This window comes from Phaethon aethereus, assembly GCF_964289735.1.
Source record: "Phaethon aethereus genome assembly, chromosome: 6".
NCBI classification, from domain to species: domain Eukaryota; kingdom Metazoa; phylum Chordata; class Aves; order Phaethontiformes; family Phaethontidae; genus Phaethon; species Phaethon aethereus.
In genome coordinates this window covers 124,666-145,068 of record NC_138580.1, presented here as the reverse complement: position 1 = coordinate 145,068, position 20,403 = coordinate 124,666, and the positions used below count along the sequence as shown (strand labels likewise).

At 38.2% G+C, this 20,403-nt stretch overlaps 1 protein-coding gene across 1 annotated transcript; it reads left to right on the top strand.

Annotated features, from left to right (window-relative positions):
* Positions 1 to 1,042: 1,042 nt before the first annotated feature.
* Positions 1,043 to 20,187, top strand: MARCHF7 (membrane associated ring-CH-type finger 7; the record flags this gene model as incomplete). Its single annotated transcript, XM_082001439.1, has 10 exons — positions 1,043 to 1,294; positions 4,751 to 4,909; positions 6,979 to 7,150; positions 8,760 to 8,927; positions 11,842 to 12,958; positions 13,222 to 13,391; positions 14,794 to 14,907; positions 16,282 to 16,391; positions 18,277 to 18,325; positions 20,162 to 20,187. Exons 1-10 carry the CDS (start codon positions 1,067 to 1,069, stop codon positions 20,185 to 20,187), a joined length of 2,313 nt encoding a protein of 770 aa, XP_081857565.1. The 5' UTR covers positions 1,043 to 1,066.
* Between the last annotated feature and the right edge of the window lie 216 nt (positions 20,188 to 20,403).

The following is a 20,403-nucleotide window of genomic DNA, read 5'->3' as shown; positions in this document are numbered from 1 at the left end:
GCAGCCAGACATGAGGTATGTCAGGATTGATGCAGCAGCTTTTCATAGACTGTGTTACTGATGAGCATGGCTGATGTGTGGGGAAAAAAAAGTGCTTTACTGATAGATAAATTTTTTTTCTGATATAGCTTACTTCCATTCTCAGAAGGTTAGGCCAGAACTAAAAGTCGTTAAATAAAACAGATTGTACCACTTCCGCAAATCACCTTGTACCAATGAAGTACTCTGCCATCTGTTTTAGAGTTGTTGGGTATCGTGCTGCTCTTCCCACACCACACCACTGAGGATACTGCAGTTCTCTTAAATTTTTTTTTTTAAGAGCTACCTTTTGTGGTCTGATTCTGTCTGTAACATCCTGAGGACGAAGAATCCAGGACGGTTAGCAAACCAGTTAGCTAGCTATCTATCTGGAGTTTCTGAGCAACATTAAATCAAGGTAGCCTTTCAAGGACAGGAATGATTACAGGGTCACTTCTTGTGCAGAAAAGGCAGCAACATTTCTTGAAAAACTTCTGGAAATACCAAAAGAGCAAATGAACACTCAGCAAATCAAAGGTAAACGTATATACCTGTGAGATGGCATGTGCTCTTTTGTATACATTAATTTTCATGGGAGTTGCCTTTGTAAAAGTTAAATATTTCTTTGAGGCAGTTAGACTGCAAATGTATTTTTTTCACAGGAGGGTGAAGTTTCATAATTTGGACCCTGAAGAATAAGTCCGAGTGTAGTTTCTCCAAATGTTGAGATGCAGTTCTTTAACAAAAAGTAATGTATGCATTTAGTCATTTCCTTGACTCCTGCCTCATTTTGTGTTAATGTTAGTGCTGCAGAGTTCTTAAGGGAGCTCCACTTGCAATATAATAGCAAGAATATATTGTAATATAATAATAAGAATAGCAAAAGGGGCTATGTTTCTAGCTTTCTAATATGGAATGGGAGGAGACGTAAAGAAGAGGTTACAGAAACTAGGGTAAGAACTCCTTTCCCCATCTTACTGATGCACAGTCAGACCAAAGCACTGTGTAAATATTTGTATGTGTGAGTCATATTTATGCTACACTCAGAATGACTTGTGCATGTTTTGCATGTAGGTCCCTGCTTCTTAAAGAAAAAATAATCTGTGTGTCCTTACACAGGCTAGAAAGAATGGAGTCAAAACCCTCAAGAATTCCCCGAAGGATATCCGTTCAGGCCTCCAGCTCTTCATTAGGATCCAGAACATTGACTGGAAACAGTTTAGCTGGTCCATATAGTGCAAGAGAATCTTCACGGAGATTAGAATCTGGATACCAGGTAATGCGTTTTGTCTCTTTCTGTAAAGTCTTAATTTAATGTCTGTTTTTGACGAGGAAAAACACTAAAACCCACACAAAAAAAAAGAAAGAGGGGAGGGAATATAAGGGAAAGTTCTACCCAGGGCCTTGCTTTTGGGAGCAAAACCCAAGATTAATGCTGAAATGCAAAGTTTTAATAACCATGCCAATGACAGTATTCTGCAGTGTGAACTGGTAGTTCTGGGTTTGCCATCTTTACCTGCTTTTGTTTTTAGCTGCACCTTTTAAAATCAGCTGTTTGAATTAAGGGTATCCTGATACTATGGATCTGTTTTGATGCTAGTCATTGCAATCTTAAGTCTGGCTAAATGGGATTTTCTCTTGAGGTGAGGTGAGGATTTTGTTTGAATTTTGATGTGTATAGGGCATTACACTTCATGGATGGATGATGGAAGTAATACAGGAATATGTTGCGTTTCTAAGAGTTGACAGTAGGCTGTACTGCTCTGCAGCATCTACTTCCTTTGCATTTTGTGAAGATAAGAAGAGGAGCTTTAGGCTTAAGTCATACTGTCATGTCAGTATGTTAATACAGCTAGGTTTTGTGTGCCAAACACAGGACTGGGGTAAAGGCGTTTGCTGTTTCACGTGCAACATTTTACACTAACCAAATTGCTTTTGCGGGCAAGGGGAGCCATGCTCAAGAATAAGTTGTCACACTCTGCAGGCACTTTCACTTCTGAAAGAGTATTAAGAGAAGCAGAGGTTAAACTCCTTCAGAAATTGTTTTGGGGCACTTGGAAACAATAAGTGGCTGGTCAGCTCAATTCTCTTATTTTGTTTCTGTTCCTGTCAGCAGTTCTCACCTCAAGTTTGGGCCCAGAAATGTAAGCCCATCTTGGTCTTTGAAATTGCAGAAACTTAACTCTGTGATTAAATGTTCGTATATATTTTGATGAAATGGTTATGAGTTTGGCCCCTGCTAACAAGCTATCTGGGCCATTGTATTATATAACACCTTTTCCAGAAAAAGTTTTACAAGTAATAGAGGATTAATTATTTTTAGCACAATTACATGTATATGCATTATATTTTGCCATATTTAGCATGCATGTGTTCATTAGTATATAGGCTATAGGGAGTGTCTAAGGGTCATCTTCAGTCATTTTTGCTTTTTGGATTCCTACATATTGTTCATTGTCTGTCTGGTCAGCAAAACCAAATCAAATAGTCTTACTCTTGTAGGGATTTATGGACTCACACCGCCTACATATCACACTGAAAGCTGTTGATCAGAAGATGAGTCTTGAGCTGAGCTGGTGCTCTGAAGTTCGACGTGTTATCGCTGTTATGAAATGTTAACACAAGAGTGTTATGTACTTTACATTATTTCATTTATTACCTGAATTGCAGTGTGTTCACTGCACTGCATATTATCTTTTGACTATTTCCTGTTGAGCAAAGTGCTTCTAATAGGAGGAATGATCTTTATAACACTTTCCAGTTAAAACAGAGGGGAAGATAATTGTGTAGAAGATAATCTATCCCTTCTTTCCACTCCAATTCATAGAAGGTAGTCTATAGAAGGAGAACTTGTTACACAAGACTAGTGCTGAGTGATAAAAGCATAGGGAAGCTCCCTCTCTTGTCTAACCTTTGATATTTGGAGAGCTGATAGGAGCAAATTCCATTACTGCTTGCAGGTTAAGATTACAAGTGGCTGGGGCAAAAAGAGGCAGATAGTGTAAATAAGATTAAGTCCAGTCAGGTAGGAATGGAGTGGACAGGCCTTTTCACTTTGTTAATCCATTCAGAAGCCTACCTTAAAATATTAAGAGCTGCTTCAGTTCCAACATTTAGCGGGAAAAAATGTATGACTATCAGTAGTGCTTTGGGTATATAGAGGAAAGAGAACTTGGAGACTTAGCTTTTTAATATGAAGTCATTTCTGCAGCTAGAGATCATACTTGACTATGGCTTAACTCAAAAACTTTTGGAGACAGAGCAGTCAAACTTTGAGTATTTGGTTTTGACTAGGGCTAAAAAAAAGAGGGAGGGGAGTTTCTTTTGGTTGCATTTGTTCTCATTCCCCTTTCCTTTTTTTCATATGGGTATGCGTTCTTGTCTGTCATACATGTTTGAGATCAGTCTGGGTAGTAGCCTCTGCTCATCTGAGGAGGCATAATAAGCAGGTTAGTTGTATAACTAATCTGGTGTATGTGACATAGCATTGTTTCTAGGTGACTTGTAATACAAAAATCAAATTACTGTAATGGTATGAGAAAAAAAGTGTACGTTTCATGATACAATGTTGTTAACCGTTTCATGAGAAGTTAAGAGGTTTGATTTGTTGTGTGGCATGGTTGTTGTTGTTTTAGTGGAGTGAGAGGGTCAAGTGTAATGTATAAAATTGTTTTGAATGTTTTCCCAATCACATTTTTCTGCTACTGAAAATAGACACCAAAAATAGAAGACCTGTGTAATGCTTTAATTGTTGAGTTCTGACAAGGGATGTTAAATAGTCTTCAGTTGAACTGAAGGAAGAAAGCAAACAAATTTGTTTTAGCTTCAGATATAGCAAAGACTCAAAATAATTTGAGCACTTTGGTCTCAGGTAATGCATCAAACAATGTTTATCTGCAGGACTGTTTTGCCAAACAGTCTTAGTTTGTCATGCATATCAAACTGTGGATTCAGTATCTTTGCAGTGTGTTTGAAATGGGCTACTAAAAAAATTTAGCTTATTTCTTAAGGCCAAGGTGGTTTTTGTACCCAGTGCTGTTTACTGTTTTATGGTGGTCTTCAATGTTAGTGATTTATGAGTAACTTAGAGACATAAAAGTTTCAATTTTGTAGTGAAAAGTGGAAATGTATTTTTGCTGCTTGCATGAAATGTAACTGGAATTAATAATGACTAATTTGCAAGACTCCCCTACCAATAGCACAATGGTGGATTATTAGAATAGCCTAAAGAGAAATAAAAAACTTAAGCAGTGGTAGAAGGGAAGTGTATAAGACTTAGAGAAGATACTGTGTAATTTGTAGTAGCGTGGGTTTTTTGGGTTTGGTTTTTTTTTTTAATGAATAAGAACTTGGTCACATAGTTCACATTTGTTGTTCCATCTATTTTACTAGGACAGATCATACTCCTTATGTAAAAATAATTATCTGCTAGTAGGCCCAAAACATGATTTTTCTTCCTCTCCCCTTTGCTTCCATTCTTTCCTGTATTAAAACTGATGACCAGGGTAAGATGGATGGCTTGCTTTGGTGGCCAAAAAGCCACTTTTCCTGTCATGGAGACTATTTTTTCTCTTAAGCCTGTTTAATTTCTTCTTGGGTATCCCTTGAGGTTTCTCATGAAAGGTTTTCAGATGTGTTAGTACATCCACTTCCCTGAGTTTTCAACATTCAGATCAGATACTGAGTTAATTTTGAGTTACAAGATGCATATGATAAGCATGTTGTTCTTCAGGAATCCAATGTATTGAATAGTTCCAGCAGAGACTGGGGAATTGGAGAAAGAGAAACGTGTGAAACTCCTTGGAAGCTTACAACGTCCTCTCCAACTCGCTACTCAGGGACACTTGATCATCCACATTCTGGAGGATTTTTGGGAAGCAGAAGCAGATTGGTGAGAATTGTTGATGTGTAATACATTAGAAAAAAATATTTAAAAAATCAGGGTTTTACCTTAGCCTTTCCAATCTGAAAAGCTGCTAGCAGGGGCTCATTGTAATGTTTCTAGATAAGTAGATCTTATTAAGTCAAGATGGAGGGAAAGCAAGAACATAGCAGTGTTAAGAAATTGTTCAGAGGATGAAAATAATAATGTATATTTGAAGTGACAGTGGCTCTGCGGGTATCCGTTTAAAACGAAAAAAGGGGGTGATTAGAATCTCATAGGTGCTATAGTCCTATGAATGGCAAAATTAATATTATTCATACTCCGTTTGTTCCATCAGGTATTTCTAGGGAGTGTATCTTTTGGACAGTACCAGTTTTGAGAGTTAACACAAAGTTCATGGTTTGGGAGACCTGCTTTAGAAAATTTATTTGTGGAGGAGCAGTTCACAGTTCATAGTCTGACTGTGCTTACTTACATGCTGCTTTACAGCATGCTGTGAAAGAAAATGGAGGCTGAACTGTCACCTGACTGAGATCCAATGCTCTGGCTTGAACAGCTTGTCTTAACTGGGCTCCAGAATGTGCCTTCATAATTCCAAAAATAAAGTAGTTTGCATCTTCAACATGCTTATGCACTGTAGAGTTGCAATAAAAGACTTTCAATTCCAGTAGAAATACTAAGATGGGAAAAGCTGAAAACTATGAAGATGCTTGGCCAGAAGATAGGGAACAAGTGAAAATTCTGCTCACTTTCAAACTGAAAGATGTTTGGGTACTTGAGAGTACTTGCACCTTACATACGTGTTTGTTTTCTTACTGTGACTTAAAGGTGAAGACACTTTGAGATAAGGGGGGGGGGGGGAGGAACTAATGTGGAGATGCCCACCTTCAGTGGAAGTCATGGTAGGTGTCTACATGTAGTTGAAATACAAACGCAGTCTGTGGTTGTAAGTGGCCTAGATGACTGGTTAAGCAGAGTTTTCAAAATGATACTTCTTTTTTTCCCATTAAGGTTAATTTTTCTCTTAAGTTCTAATGCAAGTGAATGTTGCAGAAGACACTCTGAGACTTCCACTTATCAAAAGATAAGTTATATGTTAAACAGATGATTCATAAGGGAGATTAACCTGGCTTTGTACTTGGTTTGTGATGTTAGTTTCTGGGTCTCCCCATCTGTCTTTTATGATTTGGTAAGAGAAATACTTAGATACTTAAAAGTAGTGGCATAACCTTAGTAAAAAACATAAAAATAAAACATAACTATAACATCTACTCTAATTTGGTTGATCCTTAAAGGATCTTGGTTGTAGATACTTTCTGGGAGGACAAACAGCTCAGTTGAGCTTTTTGATTAAACTCAAGGTTTTTTTAATATCAAAAAATAAAATCAAAACATTTGAAATAGAAAACGAATGCTTTGGCTGCAAGTAACCAGACTAAGAGCTTTATAGGCTATCCCAATTTTTTTTTTTTAGTGCTAGTTTCTGAAAACTGTTTTATTTCAGTACTGTACACTGCAAAAAATTGTTTTGTACCCATTGTTTACTCTGAACTGTTTCAGTTGCACTTGAGCTTAATGTAGTCAAAATATATCTGGTCTAAACAGCTTACTAGAAGCTAGAGCTGACTCCTTAGCCAAGTATATTTTAGGTTGGTAAAAAATAAACTGGATTAGTTAAACTATTATATAAAATAACAAAGCTGATCAGTTTTGGCCATTTCTGGACAGCAAAATTATGTGTCCTTGAAGAGCTGTAAAGCTATATTGCATCATGGTTATAGCATCTTAGAAGTCAGGAATATCTTCTTCCCCTGTAAGCCACATCTATCTATAAGGGAAGAATAATGCTGATTGTAGTAGAAACTGGCTTTTGTTGGTAAGACTGTCTTGAATAAACTTGGGAATACTGATTAAGAGCACAAGCATGAATCCTACATTGTTTTATATAAAGAGGCTTTGCATCTTAAAGATATTCTTTACTATTGTTGTGAGTCTTGCATTATGTACACTTTTGTTCAGTTTAAGTACACTGAAAATACGGTGTCTGTAAATTTATTTTTTTAATGTTATTTCAGTCTACATCATCTTCCTCTCATTTTACATCTGGGTGTTATGGTGAGTCTGAGAGAACTCAGGGAGCATATTCAAGACTGCATAGCCAGCAGCGAGATAGTGACTCAAAGAGACCTAAACTATCTTGTACATCTACCTCTTCTGTGAGAAGTAATGGCTTGACTGCCTTTTCAGGTGAGAGGTTGATTACTAGAGCTGAGTTACATGAAAATTGTCTGAATAGTAAGATCATGTTCTATCAAGTTTTAAAAGACTTGCTTTGAAATATTTTGCTTTTATTATTCCTAAATACTAAAAACCTGTGCCTAACAGAAGAGTGTGTTCACCCTCATAGCAGTATCCAAAGTACTGAGAATGCTGTTAATGTCGACTTCTGAAAACCCAATTGTACTCATGTCATTTCAGAAGTATTACCTGTACCTATTCCATTTGCAGTAAAGCTGAACTTCATGTCTCAAGTATGTCTGAATTGGTTAAGATTTCAAGGAAAGAGTGAGTGCAGCTGCTGTTATTTCACAGGGCAAATTGTGTTGGTAAACCTACGTGTGTGAGGGACAGCAGAAAGGGAGTCTTTATGTTACTTTGCTCTGTGTTCCAAGCAGCAGTGTCATGGCTGGTTAGAACACTGTTGTTAGGAGTCGGGGAAGAGTTCTTTACCAGGGCCTAAACTCATCCTATAGGCCAGGCAAAAATAAACATTCTACACTAGGAGCTCCTCCAGGAAAAACTGAGATTTTCATTAAAGCTGTAAATAAGTGTGTGATACTTGGATAGGTATAAGTTAAGCAATATGCTAACAAAAGTCTAAAGGTCAGGAATAACGGTCAAACACTTATTGAAAATACTTCTAGAACATTTTGAAACAGGCCTTTAGATCCATTCAGATTACCCTTGTGAGTAGGGATCAATGTTCTTGTATCCCCTTATGGAACCATACAGTCGTCCAAATAAAGTTAATGAATTCTTGCTCAAAGCCCAAAGTGTTGTTGATGCTTTGTTACTCTTTGTTAATAAAGTGACCACCATTAACATTTTTCATTATGGTGTAGGACCATCTTTCTAGATTGGTTGGTTATCACACTTCTGACCAATGAATGCTTAAATTTGGATTTATAAGTTAGCAGTAAAACAAAATCAAGGTGAATTTTTCAGAGCCATTGAAGAACATGTGGAACAAGAGTTTCTTTCACAGCTGAAATACGTACAGTTCCCGATTCAGTTGTTGGAGCTGTTAGCAAAAAAACAAGATCTCTTTCTAAACTGAAGTGTTTTACTCTGCAGTGTGAGCAAGAACAGTATTAGTCATTGCTCTTAAAAGTTGTGTCTAAGCTGCATTTAAGCCTCAGCTATCTTTCTGGAAAATTAATTTTAGGAGCATTTAAGAAGCATCATTAGAACAGCAGCATTTATTAAGTCTCAAGCTGCTGTTTTGGTATATTGTGAAGCCTGTTTAATAACTAGCTACCATTAGAAAGCAAGATGCTATTTCTCTTCTTCTTCCTGTCCTGTATGAGTGTTAATGGGTCTGACTCTTGACAAAAGTATTATACTTTTTTCCAGTTTAGCTTTCAGAACTAACTTGCTGCAAGATTAAATAAGTGCCAGCATCAGCAGAGTGCTGCTTACTGTTGGCTTTATGTTGGCAGCTGGCCACTCGATCAGTTTAGTGGTATTGTTAAACTTGCCCTTGATATGGTATAACCAGAATGCATGCGTAAGTACCAGCTTTAATGGATTTTTTTTAATTACAAAAACAGGGAATTTATTTACTTTTTCATTCTAGATTCCTCTTGGAGGTACAGTAGGATTCCTAGATCTTCATCAGTGATGCTTGGTTCCCTTGGAACTGAGCTGGTGCGAGAGCGAAGAGAGTTAGAAAGAAGAACAGATGTGTCTGTTAATAACCTGGTGGATCACAGCTACAGAAACAGTGACTTTTCATCTTCAACGTGTATGTATTGTGCAACTGAAAGCTTGTAAACCCATAGGTTGCATGCCTGTTAGTTTCTTCACATGTTCTTTTAATATTTTCTTCAAAACATAAAGCCAAAAGATCTATTTAATTTGAAGGTATCACTTTAAATAAAGTTGGTTGGCCATTTTCTATGTGGTTGCTAAACCGTCAAAGGTTATATGAATGGTCTAGCTTGTAGATGCATTCAGTCTTAAGCAAATGATGTCATTGTTTGCCACTGTAACTGTGTGACTAGTCAGCAAGCTTTTCTCCTTGTTCATCTTAAGATCCCTTGGTATTTAGGAATAGAAGAAGAAATAATATCAATTTGACTTGGGAAAGGGTTTTCATGAAGGTGTCTGTATCGTATTACCTCTTTCCATTTGGGTTCTTCAGGGGTTATTAGGGAAAACTGCTAGACCACTGAAAATAAAAATTAATAAACACAGACTTTACATGAGGTGAGAGATTTGTTCCATAGTAACTGCTAGGATTAGTACAGAGTTCTGCATTGTCATTTTCCCTTTCTATTCAGAGTGTTGTGGTGTTTTAGAGTTGTCTCAGGGGAGGCTCGTCATCAGTCTTGATCTGCCACTTTTTGCAGATGCATTAGTGGTATTTTATAATGCAGAAGTTTAAAAAACAAAAAAAAGCCATTTTTATAAGTCTAGAAGATAAGCAGAAAAGATAAAAACTAGTTTCAGATTTCATCCTGCAATTTTGCCTTACCAGAAGAGTATGTTTTAATGTCATCATACTCTACATTTCTTTACTAAGTGGACAGTTGGAGTTTAACTGGTAGAGCCTAATGGAATAAATGGATGGGTGGACAGCCCTGCTTTGTGCTGTCCATGCTGCATTTCTAGCAGTAGTGCCGCTGTTAAGTGCTACAAAAATAACTCCCAGCTGTGTTCCCTGGTGTGTAATCAAAACCATATGGCAGATGGTTGATGGCATCTGTGCAGATGTTTCTTTAGCTAGAATCTACCAGATGCATAAACCTGAGTTTCAACAATAAATGGTAATTGCAATACAGAACCTGTTAAAAAAAAAAACCACAAACCACCAACCACACAACAAACAAAAAACCCACCAAAACTACACACATGAAAGGTTTCAATTCCAGAATACATAGAGAAAGCTTCTGCCTCATACCTTAATCTACCTATGCTTGTTAAGTAGTTAAAATACTGAAGAAATTTCCCTTCTTTAGAGGTTAGCGGGCTTCAGTTGCTTCCTCCTTCTTCCCCCCACCCCCTCCCCAGTCTAGCCTTTTGAGGAAGGAGACTAGCTGATGTTAGCTTCTCCAGGTGCATCATGTAATGTTAACTACAGTTCAGCTACGGTAGAATTCTCTGTGTTGAGGTACTTGCACAGTATTTACAGGAAATATGCTTATAAGAGTCATAGAAGGGTTTGGGTTGGAAGGGACCTTTCAAGGCCATCTAGTCCAACCCCCTGCAGTGAGCAGGGACGTCTTCAACTTGATCAGGTTGCTCAGAGCCCCGTCCAGCCTGAGCTGGGATGTTTCCAGGGATGGGGCATCGACCGCCTCTCTGGACAACCTGGGACAGGGTTTCACTACCCTTATTGTGAAAAATTTCTTCCTTCTGTCAAGTTTAAATCTTCCCTCTTTTAGTTTAAAACCATTACCCCTTGTCCTGTTGCAACAGGCCCTGCCAAAAAGTCTGTCCCCATCTTTCCTCTTTAAGTATAGGCAGGCTGCAAGAAGGTTTCCCTGGAGCCTTTTCTTCTCCAGGCTGAACAACTCCAACTCTCTCAGCCTGTCCTCAGAGGAGAGATGTTTCATCCCTCTCCTCCATCAAAAATGATCCATCCCTCTGGGCAGGCTGGATCAATGGGCCAAGGTCAATTTTGAGGTTTAACAAGGCCAAATGCTGGGTCCTGTGCTTTGGTCACAAGAATCCCATGCAATGCTCCAGGCTTGGGGAGGAGTGGCTGGGGAGCTGCCTGGTAGAAAAGGACCTGAGGGTGTTAGTTGACAGACAGCTGAATATGAGCCAGCAGTGTGCGCAGGTGGCCAAGAAGGCCAACAGCGTCCTGGCCTGTATCAGCAATAGTCTGGCCAGCAGGAGTGGGGAAGTGATCGTGCCCCTGGACTCGGCACTGGTGAGGCCACACCTTGAACCCTGTGTTCAGTGTTGGACCCCTCATGACAAGAAGGACGTTGAGGTGCTTGAGCGTGTCCAGAGAAGGGCAATGAAGCTGGTGATGGGTCTGGAGCACAAGTCTGATGGGGAGCGGCTGAGGGAACTGGGGGTGTTCAGTCTGGAGAAGAGGAGGCTGAGGGGAGACCTCATTGCTTTCTACAGCTACCTGAAACGGGGTTGTGGCAAGGTGGGTGCTGGTCTCTTCTCCCAAGTAACTAGTGATAGGACGAGAGGAAATGGCCTTAAGTTGCATCGGGGAGGGTTTAGATTGGATATTAGGAAAAATACCTTTACTGAAAGAGTGCTTTACTTTTTTGCTTAACTGGTTTTTCTCAGTTGACAGGCAGAATGGGCCTTTAAGTTATAAATAGTATTGTATATAGTTTGCTGTTTTTAATTCAGGTGCTTGTTCTTATGTAACTTCTGACAGATGGTCAGAATTCTCATATTCACATACAAGAAAGCGAGTCATGCCTTGATAATCTGAAGATTTTGGGGGTGTTAGATTCCAAGTGGATTTACCAGACTGAAACCAGTGTAGGTTTCAGTTTAACTTTAGAATTCTGGTAAGTAAACTTAAATTGACACTGTTCTAGAATCTACCTGCCAAATTTGAAACAGTTTTGAGTAAGGATCACAAAATCCTGAACTCCTGCATTTACGCTTTAGAGTTATCTATCTGGAATGTAATAATTAGAGCACATCTTGTCATAATATTTTCCCCTGCTGTTCTGCAACAGATCTTCAAGACAGGCCTGCCTCTTCATATGCAGAGGGAGCAAGACCAAAAGTGAACTCCTTAAGCGCTTTGAGGCTGAATGCATCCATGAACCGCCAGTTGCCTTCTGATCATCAGCCATCTTTTTTCAACAGAGACTCTAACATGAGCTCTTCAAGATCCAGCTATCCTTCAAGACAAAGGAGAAATGAATTGGAATCTCCCCAGAGGAGCATGCAGCCAGCATTTTCTCTTACTGCCATTAGAGATGAAACTCCTTCCTCAAGTGGTTCTGAAAGGGTTTTGTCTTCTCAGAGGTCATTGAATGAGCCTGCAGCTGACAGTGAAGGGAGGCGCACAACCAGACAGCTGCTGTCTCGTTTAGCATCTAGTATGTCATCTACATTTTTCTCTCGAAGGTCTAGCCAAGACTCACTGCATACAAGATCATTAGGCTCTGAAGACTCAACGGTGGTCCCAAGAGTTCAAGCTTCTAATCTGTCAAGCAGTAATGGAGCTGCAACTCCGGAAGTTCCAGGACTTCAGACATCTGAAGCTTCTCAGGGATTTAGTTTTCTTAGACGAAGATGGGGTTTATCAGGAGTTTCACAGAATCATAACTCTGATTCAGATGGGGAAAGTTACAGACCAGACTCTGAAAGTAGGAGTACAGGATCCTGGTTGTCATCATCTTTGAGGAATAGGTGTACACCTCTCTTTTCCAGAAGAAGAAGAGAAGGAAGAGATGAATCTGCAAGGACCTCTGCCTCTGATACAACTGCTAGATCACAATATGTCTTCAGAAGAAGAGAGTCAGGTGACGACACCTCTCTTGAAGCATCAGATAGCCCTCCTCGGGCTTCTGTTAGCAGACCACCAACACCTGCAGTATCTGGTATTCCTACAGCTACTGCCTGCCCACCAGATTCAGCCCACAATAGGAGAAGTTCGGGAATTCTGCCTGGTTCTCTCTTTCGCTTTGCAGTGCCTCCAACATTAGGAAGCAGTCTTTCTGACAATCTTATGATAACTGTAGATATTATTCCCTCTGGCTGGAATCAATCTGATGGACAGGAAAATGGCAAGTCTAAAATACCACCTTCCAGAGATCCAGAGAGACTCCAGAAAATTAAAGAGAGGTAAATGAGTATGTTCTTTTGAGTTAAGAAAATGCGCCTGACTTAACATGAGAGGGTTTTCTGTAACCATGGTGTTAAAAGGAAACTTTCCTTCAGAGAAGGAGGCAACACTGTCCTCTGTCACCTGTGTTCTCACTTTTGTCTTTAGAGAAACTTGTTTTAAGCCCTGTAGGTTTGAGAATAGTTTGGTGAATGGAATTGTCGTTATAAAAAGCCTTACGTGAAATGTGTCACAGCATTTGTTGGTATTCCTTCCTATTCAGCCTGCTTTTAGAAGATTCTGAAGACGAAGAGGGTGACTTATGCAGAATCTGTCAGATGTCCTCTGCAAGTTCTGACAACCTTTTAATAGAGCCATGTAAATGCACGGGAAGTCTGCAGTATGTTCACCAGGAGTGCATGAAAAAATGGCTGCAGTCCAAGATTAATTCAGGTAAAGCAGACTCTAGACCAAGGTAGACTTCCAGTTACACTGTGAGACTTATCAGGAGAATACTCTTACTAAATATTTAAAGTTATTTATTTGAAAAAGGAGCAGTTGGGAACAAACAACAGTGTGACATCTCCAGGCTTATCATGTGTCTGTAAAGCTTCTCATGTGAGTAGTCCCAGGAACTGTATTTGTCATTCAGAGAATTACATTTTTGGGATTGTCTACTAAGGTATTAGACAAAATATAACATTGCAGAAGTGGACCTTTAGAGCTCCTCTACAACTTTGGGTGACTTTGTTCCCCACCATTCTCACATGTGTGGTTCTAGTTTTTAAGACTTTTATAGCCGGGCTGACTGTAGCAGAGTGATAGGAATTTGAAAATCCAAAAATGTTTTTCTGTTGTGATGGTACTTAAATTTTTTTTTAAGATACTAACTTCCGTTCAAGGCAGTTAAAACTGCTTGTTCATAAAATTACTTCAAACTGCTTGTTCAAAAAATTGCTCTTGCATATAGGATTTATTTTTTAAGAAACACTTCGGAAATGGCACAGTGTACAAATGTTTTTGTAATACATTGATTGACCAGTTTATAACTAAGTATTTTTAAGACGTAAAAATAGGTGGCTTGGTAGAAGACATGAAGATCATGGAATACTTTTTACCAAAGGAAAGTCCTAGCATCTATTTACTTTTTTTACTAAGTATCAGAGGACCTGCATCAGAATAAGGATGTATTAGAAGCCTCAGCCTGTGGGAGGAATTAATTTGAAATATTTAACTATATAAGACATAAATCTACCGTAAACTTGCTTTGTTCATCTTGTTGCTTATGGAGGCGCTTGTTTTAAACCTGGTACTTTAAGACAAAATGTTACTCTGGCAATAACTTCAAGCTATTCCAGTACAGCTATTCCAGCATGTTTCCCTGGAAACATTCAAGGTCAGGTTGGATGGGACTCTGAGCAACCTGATCTAGTTGAAGATGTCCCTGCTCACTGCAGGCTGGTTGAACTAGGTGACCTTTAAAGGTCCCTTCCAACCCAAACTATTCTATGATTCTATATTTATTATTACTTTTGTGTATATTTGGATTACGCTGTAGAATTCAAACAGCCCAAGCAGTCATTTTATGACAGACTTCCAGTAAGAGGCATGTGGTGTCCAGAATTAACATAAGGCAAAATATGTGAACCTGGATAGAGAAAAAACATTCTATAGCATTTACATTCTGGCAGTAGCAGATAGTCACTACATTTGTATTAGAGGCTTTCTTCTAACTTGGCTCTGCAAAATAAAGCCAAGAATTAGTTACAGTTTGTAATACTTTTATAACTGTGTCCTGCGTTATAGATCGTTGCAACTTGACACTGACTTTCTCCCTGACTTTTCTCCCCACCAGGTTCTTCTTTGGAAGCAGTAACAACTTGTGAGCTGTGCAAGGAGAAGTTGCATCTGAATCTGGAAGACTTTGACATTCATGAACTCTATAGGGCACATGCAAATGAACAAGTTAGTATATTTTGCCTAATTTGGTAAGTGTTGGTTTAGTGCTGGGAGGGAGCTTTTTTTAGAGAAGGAGAATGAATCTCCTTTTCAGGAGGAGTGTTATGCACATAAAGTAACATGAACAGATTTTTCTTCCTGCTGTGCTTCCTATAGCTGAGCTTTCAGTAAGTGTAATACATTTCTTATCCTTTCCTTAGTTGCAGATCTGTTATCTAGCTTTGCAGTCCAGTGTCTCTGCCACATAGGTGCAGTGGAAATACTAGTATGATTAGATTGAATTTCACATTAAGTCATGAATTGTATTTGCTTTTAGCTCTTTTGTAACACGTTTAAGCAGTTGTTTTAAACATACCACTAAAAACTTTTTTGTTTCATTGGAGTGGTTGAAACTAACCTCTTTTCTAGCAGCTTCCTGCTGCTCCTTCAGGTTCTTTTCTAAATTAAAAACAATTAAAGGCCCATTAGTATTACTCTTGTTGTATATAAAATACATTATCTTAGACCACTGGGTTTTGTAGTATTTAAAAATGAATAAAAAGCTGACGTTATTTCTATGAACCTTATTCAGCGGGTTTTCCTTATTCTCCGAGTCATTTTCTGTGAATGGAGAAAGACTAATGAAATTTACCTGCCTCAGAACATGCAAGAAAAAATGAAGTGACACCAGTTTTGGGGCCTAACACTGACCTCTAATTTTCTTAGTGTTTAGAGTAAGCTTTTACCGTAGTACTCTAGTTCCTGTCACTTGGGCCAGACTCTGAAAAGTCTTTCTCAAGAGTGCCATCATCTTATGTTTTAGCACTACTGATTGTTAGTTACTGTCACTGTACTTTCATAGAAATAAGAACTTTGAAACTTTTTTCTTAAAAAATTGGCTTTAAATGATTGGTTCTGCAGTAGCATTTTGAAAGTTTGTCTTCACCTTAGCAGGGAAAATAATTTCTCAAAATAACTTAGAACATCATAAAGCTGTTAGTATGATATTTCCCTTTATTTTGGCTTTCTGTAAAACGTTGGGACCACTGAAAAGAAACCAGCAAAGCTGCTTGTTTTTATTTTCCCCAGTGGTATAATACTCTGATTCTCAGATTTCTTCCCGTGAACTAGCCATGCTGACTGAGATTTTCTTTGTTACAACTCTTTCTATTTATCTTCGAGGATAACATGTTAGATTTGGGGTGGGTGGGAAGAACCGAAAGTGTAAATAGCTTTTCAGTAATTAAGATTTTTTAGTATTACATTTCCCTAATTTTCCTGGAACAACTAGAGCTCAAATATATCATGTTTCCAGTAAAATTTAGTTCTTGTTCTACTTCTTGAATCACATATGCAGATATACAACTGACATTCTGAACGTTTCTTTTGATCTCCTTTAAGGCAGACTATGAATTTATCAGCTCTGGTCTCTACCTTGTAGTGTTGTTACACTTATGCGAGCAGCGCTTTTCTGATATGCTAGGAACTGCGAGTGAGGCCAGCACACGTGTCAGAGTAAGTATGCAGTGATTTTACGGCAGGAATTGCTCATACAGAGAACTTGGAACTAGATTGTTACCTTGAGCGACTTACAAGCTAGATACCCAAGAAGCATGCTTATTTAACAAATTTAGGTCTAAAACTGTCTGAGTTTGTCAGTGCAGTAACACCATGTTTGATTTGAAACTGAAGGTACTACTTTCTGCAACACAGTAACTGCAGTAATCATTTTTGTTGAGGCTGTTGGTAGTGCGTTGCTTTGCATGCATGTTGTCATGATTATTGTGAATTTATGCAAAATGGCAAAGTTTACCTACCTCCCTCTACGCGGTTGAGAATGTTGGACTGTCTTATTTGATTAATTTTTCTTACTATGCCAGTCTACATTGCAAAGGTCTAGACCTTGCAGTGCTTGTCTGATGGATTGCGCCTAAATATCTGCTTGAATATTACATTCTGAAACTGACTAGTTGTAGTATGGTTTTCTGGCATTAGTCAAAACTCTTACTAGTTATATTTGACTGGATTCTCATCACTTAAATGGCTTGGCAGTAAGTACATATTCTATATGTATTTCTTGGCAGAAATGCAGTAAGTACATATTTTACCAGTAAGAGATCATCATACAAAGTTAGTTCTGCATAGTGACTCATTCAGAAAGCCTGTGTTCTACGTGTTTAGTTGATACACCAAATAATGAATCAGTGCTCTTTGTCAGATGAGCTCCTGAAAAGCTGATAATTTTTTTTTTTTAATGACATACAAAGAACTGACAATATTAAGCTTGTCCAAAGCTTACTTGAATGGTTGCTAGCAGGTACTAGGCCTTTGTTGTAGAGGCAGGACTGTTCTTTAATCTCTTTCTGTATTAGAACAGTGGTCCTCTTTTCTGTACTTATCTAATGTAGAGCATGTATTCTGTGATCCACAAAGGCAATGTCCATTTTTCTCCGCTACAAGCATAGAGACGAAAAAGACATATAATCTAATAGTAGCCAGCATCCAATACAGGTTATTAGCTTGAGTAAATTGCAGAAATAAGATGTTTTTACTGGTTTTTCATCAGAGGTGGCATTACGCAGTTGTGTGACACTGCATTTTAAACCAGTGAGAGCACTGATGAGTATTTGATGCCGAGCATACAACACAGCTTTGGAAACTGTAGCATTATATTCTTGTTTCATTTTATTTGCTGTGCCTCTGGACTATCACTGAAACAGTGATGTAGATGGTCACTGACAAAAAAACACTTGGCTGAGACTTTCAAAGTTGCCCAAGGAAATTGTGTTCCTAGGGATTTTGGCTCTGGGTTTTGATGCCATGTACTTCCATGTTTACTTACATTAAACTGCCACCATTGCCTAATAGTAAAACTGCTCCTAAACTTTTTATTTACAGTTAAAATCTAAGTGCATTTATGCATTTTTCATTAACCTCATTCAGTCAGAGGGCTCTGTTTTACCATATTAATAGTGAAGTAAATTAAATGGATCTATTTAATGCAGTCCTTACTGGTTATGTTTTTCTGCATTACAATTTCTAGGAATGGTTTTCATAAAACTGGCACTTGTTTACGTGTGCTACTTTCAAAATTGATGTGTTTTACAGACTATAGAACATGAAGATGATGCCACTAACTGCTGCCAGAAACATTTGACATAGAGTGGAAGGTTAAATAACTGTGTGATAGCAATTTGAAGTCTAATGTTGGGGATTTATATTAAGTTATGCATTGATTTTTGTAAGTTGGGCAAATGGGGTAGGATAACCGACATCTGGGATAAAGCTTTGGGATCAAAAAAGTGAAGAAAAAATGAAGAAAACTTTTTGCTAACTTGTTGCAAATTTCTGCAGATAACTTTGCAACTTTTAAACTACTTTCTCTCTGCCTTGTTTCTAGTTTATTAACCTTGCAAGAACTCTTCAGGCACATATGGAAGATATTGAAAGTAGGTGCTTCCCCCTTCCTCTCCCCTCCCATTAGATCGACTCAAAGTTAAATGAGTACAATCCTCCTTGCCAAGATTCATAATACCAAACTTAATTACTGAAAATTTTACTTTACCCAGCAGTGCTTTTTCCATTATCAGTAGAATTATTCTGAGGGGGAACTGGTTTTAATTCTCCATGATTAATTTCCCAACAGCATAGAGTTGTTTAGACAACAAAAATGTTTTCTGCAAGTGATAACAAGATTCCTCACTAGTTACAGTTTAATTAATTATTGTAATTCTAGTAGTACATAGTTATGGGGGTGACCTTCAGGTTTTACATGAGTCCTTTTACATGAGTCCTAGTGGAAAAGAAACACGTAAGTGGAATTTCACTGCACTTAAATCACCATACTTCTCTTGCCATTTCCTCGTTTTCCCCTTTCTCTTTTGCCGCCTTCTCCCCTTTCCTTTTTTTCTATCCACACACGCTTTTTGGCTGTGTGTTATTCCTTGATCAGACCTATCCACTTCAGGAATGAAATCTAACAGTTGCCAATTTTGGCAAAGGACTAGCCTACTTTTCACCTAATGGCTTCTTTGATGTGCTTAAATTCAAAATGTATGCTGACTTCTGGTAAATGTATCATGAATCTAAGTATTTTTTCTGGCATGATGAATAGGCAGTAGACGGGTAGTTGATCTACCTGTTTTTTTCTTAGTGTGCATGTGAATGTCTGACAACATTTGAAGTTTGTATATGCGTTTTCAGTGCATAGGATGTATTTGGAGTATGATAAAGGAGTGGTGTGCGTGTTTAAGTTTTAGTTCAAGGAGCAGATGATTGTTTCTGTATTCAGAGCAGACTAAGGTGGACTTAAGTTCCAAATTTATTCTGAAGTTATGTGCATCCTTATTAGAGTACAAATTAATGAGTGCCATTCTACACAGCAATTTAATGTATATTTGATTCAGTCTTTATCTAACTTGCGGGTGAGGAATGCTGAGTTTTAGATTTATTGTTGATGCTACTTTAGTTAGATTTCTAAGAACTGGAGAAGTGAGGAGACAGACCTTGCTTCTTTCTGTGTTCAGAGGTGGAACAAGTTACTGGAGCGTAACTCTCTTTTAACTGCAGTCTCCTTAAGAGGACAACTTAAATTCCTGTTATGGACAAGCTAACAGTGTACAAACCTATTGTAGATGTGTGTCGTGACTTTTATCATAGTTCACAAGTGTGTTTTTGTCTTTTAATTCACCTTGCAACAACAAAATCCTATGCATATGTGGTCTTTATGTTCATTTTGCATATGCTGAAAGAATGGGGGTGGAGAGAGGAGCTGCTTCCACGTAGGTCTGACCTAATTGCATTAAGCAACATACATATATAAAAAAAAATCAAAACTTTTTCTGTTTGTTTAGACTGCTGAACATTTCTAGATATTTTAGTATCCAGACTGTTAACTTTGTGAGTCATTTCTTTCCCTTGCGTTGGGTGCTGCTGTCATGGATTGAGTATGTTCTCCTCTGACTACTGTTGGAATTAGCCACTGTAAAAACTACATAAAGGTTGAATCTCTGGCGTAATAAAGTTTTCTTCCTTTTATTTTGAGGAAGAATAGCAGGAGGACACTGCATTTTGTAATGTCAAGTTTCAATTTGAAAATGATATATTTTTTCAAGCATGAGATGCATTTAAAAATTCAGCTATGTAATAACACAAGGTTTGGGCGGGTATTACAATCTGCTGTTTAATATTATAAAATTACCTGTATTTCTACTACTCATCTTAAAAGTGCTCTCATTTCACAGACCTTTGTCAATGCTTCTGATTATACTGTGTTGTTCTAGCAGCTTCTGAGGATGATTCTGAAGACTGATGCTGGTAGAACTTTCCATACTGCAAGAGACAAGTGGAACTGCTGCAGAAATGCTGAACCGGCAAGAACAACATCAACATGCATTTGGGTTTTTTTCCTCTCCTTAGTAAAATGCGCATTGAATATTACTGTATTTTTTGAAGCACTGTTGAATTCAAAATCAACTGCTGCACAGTGGAACTCGGTGGACTTGAAAACTACTCAGCATGCGTGAGG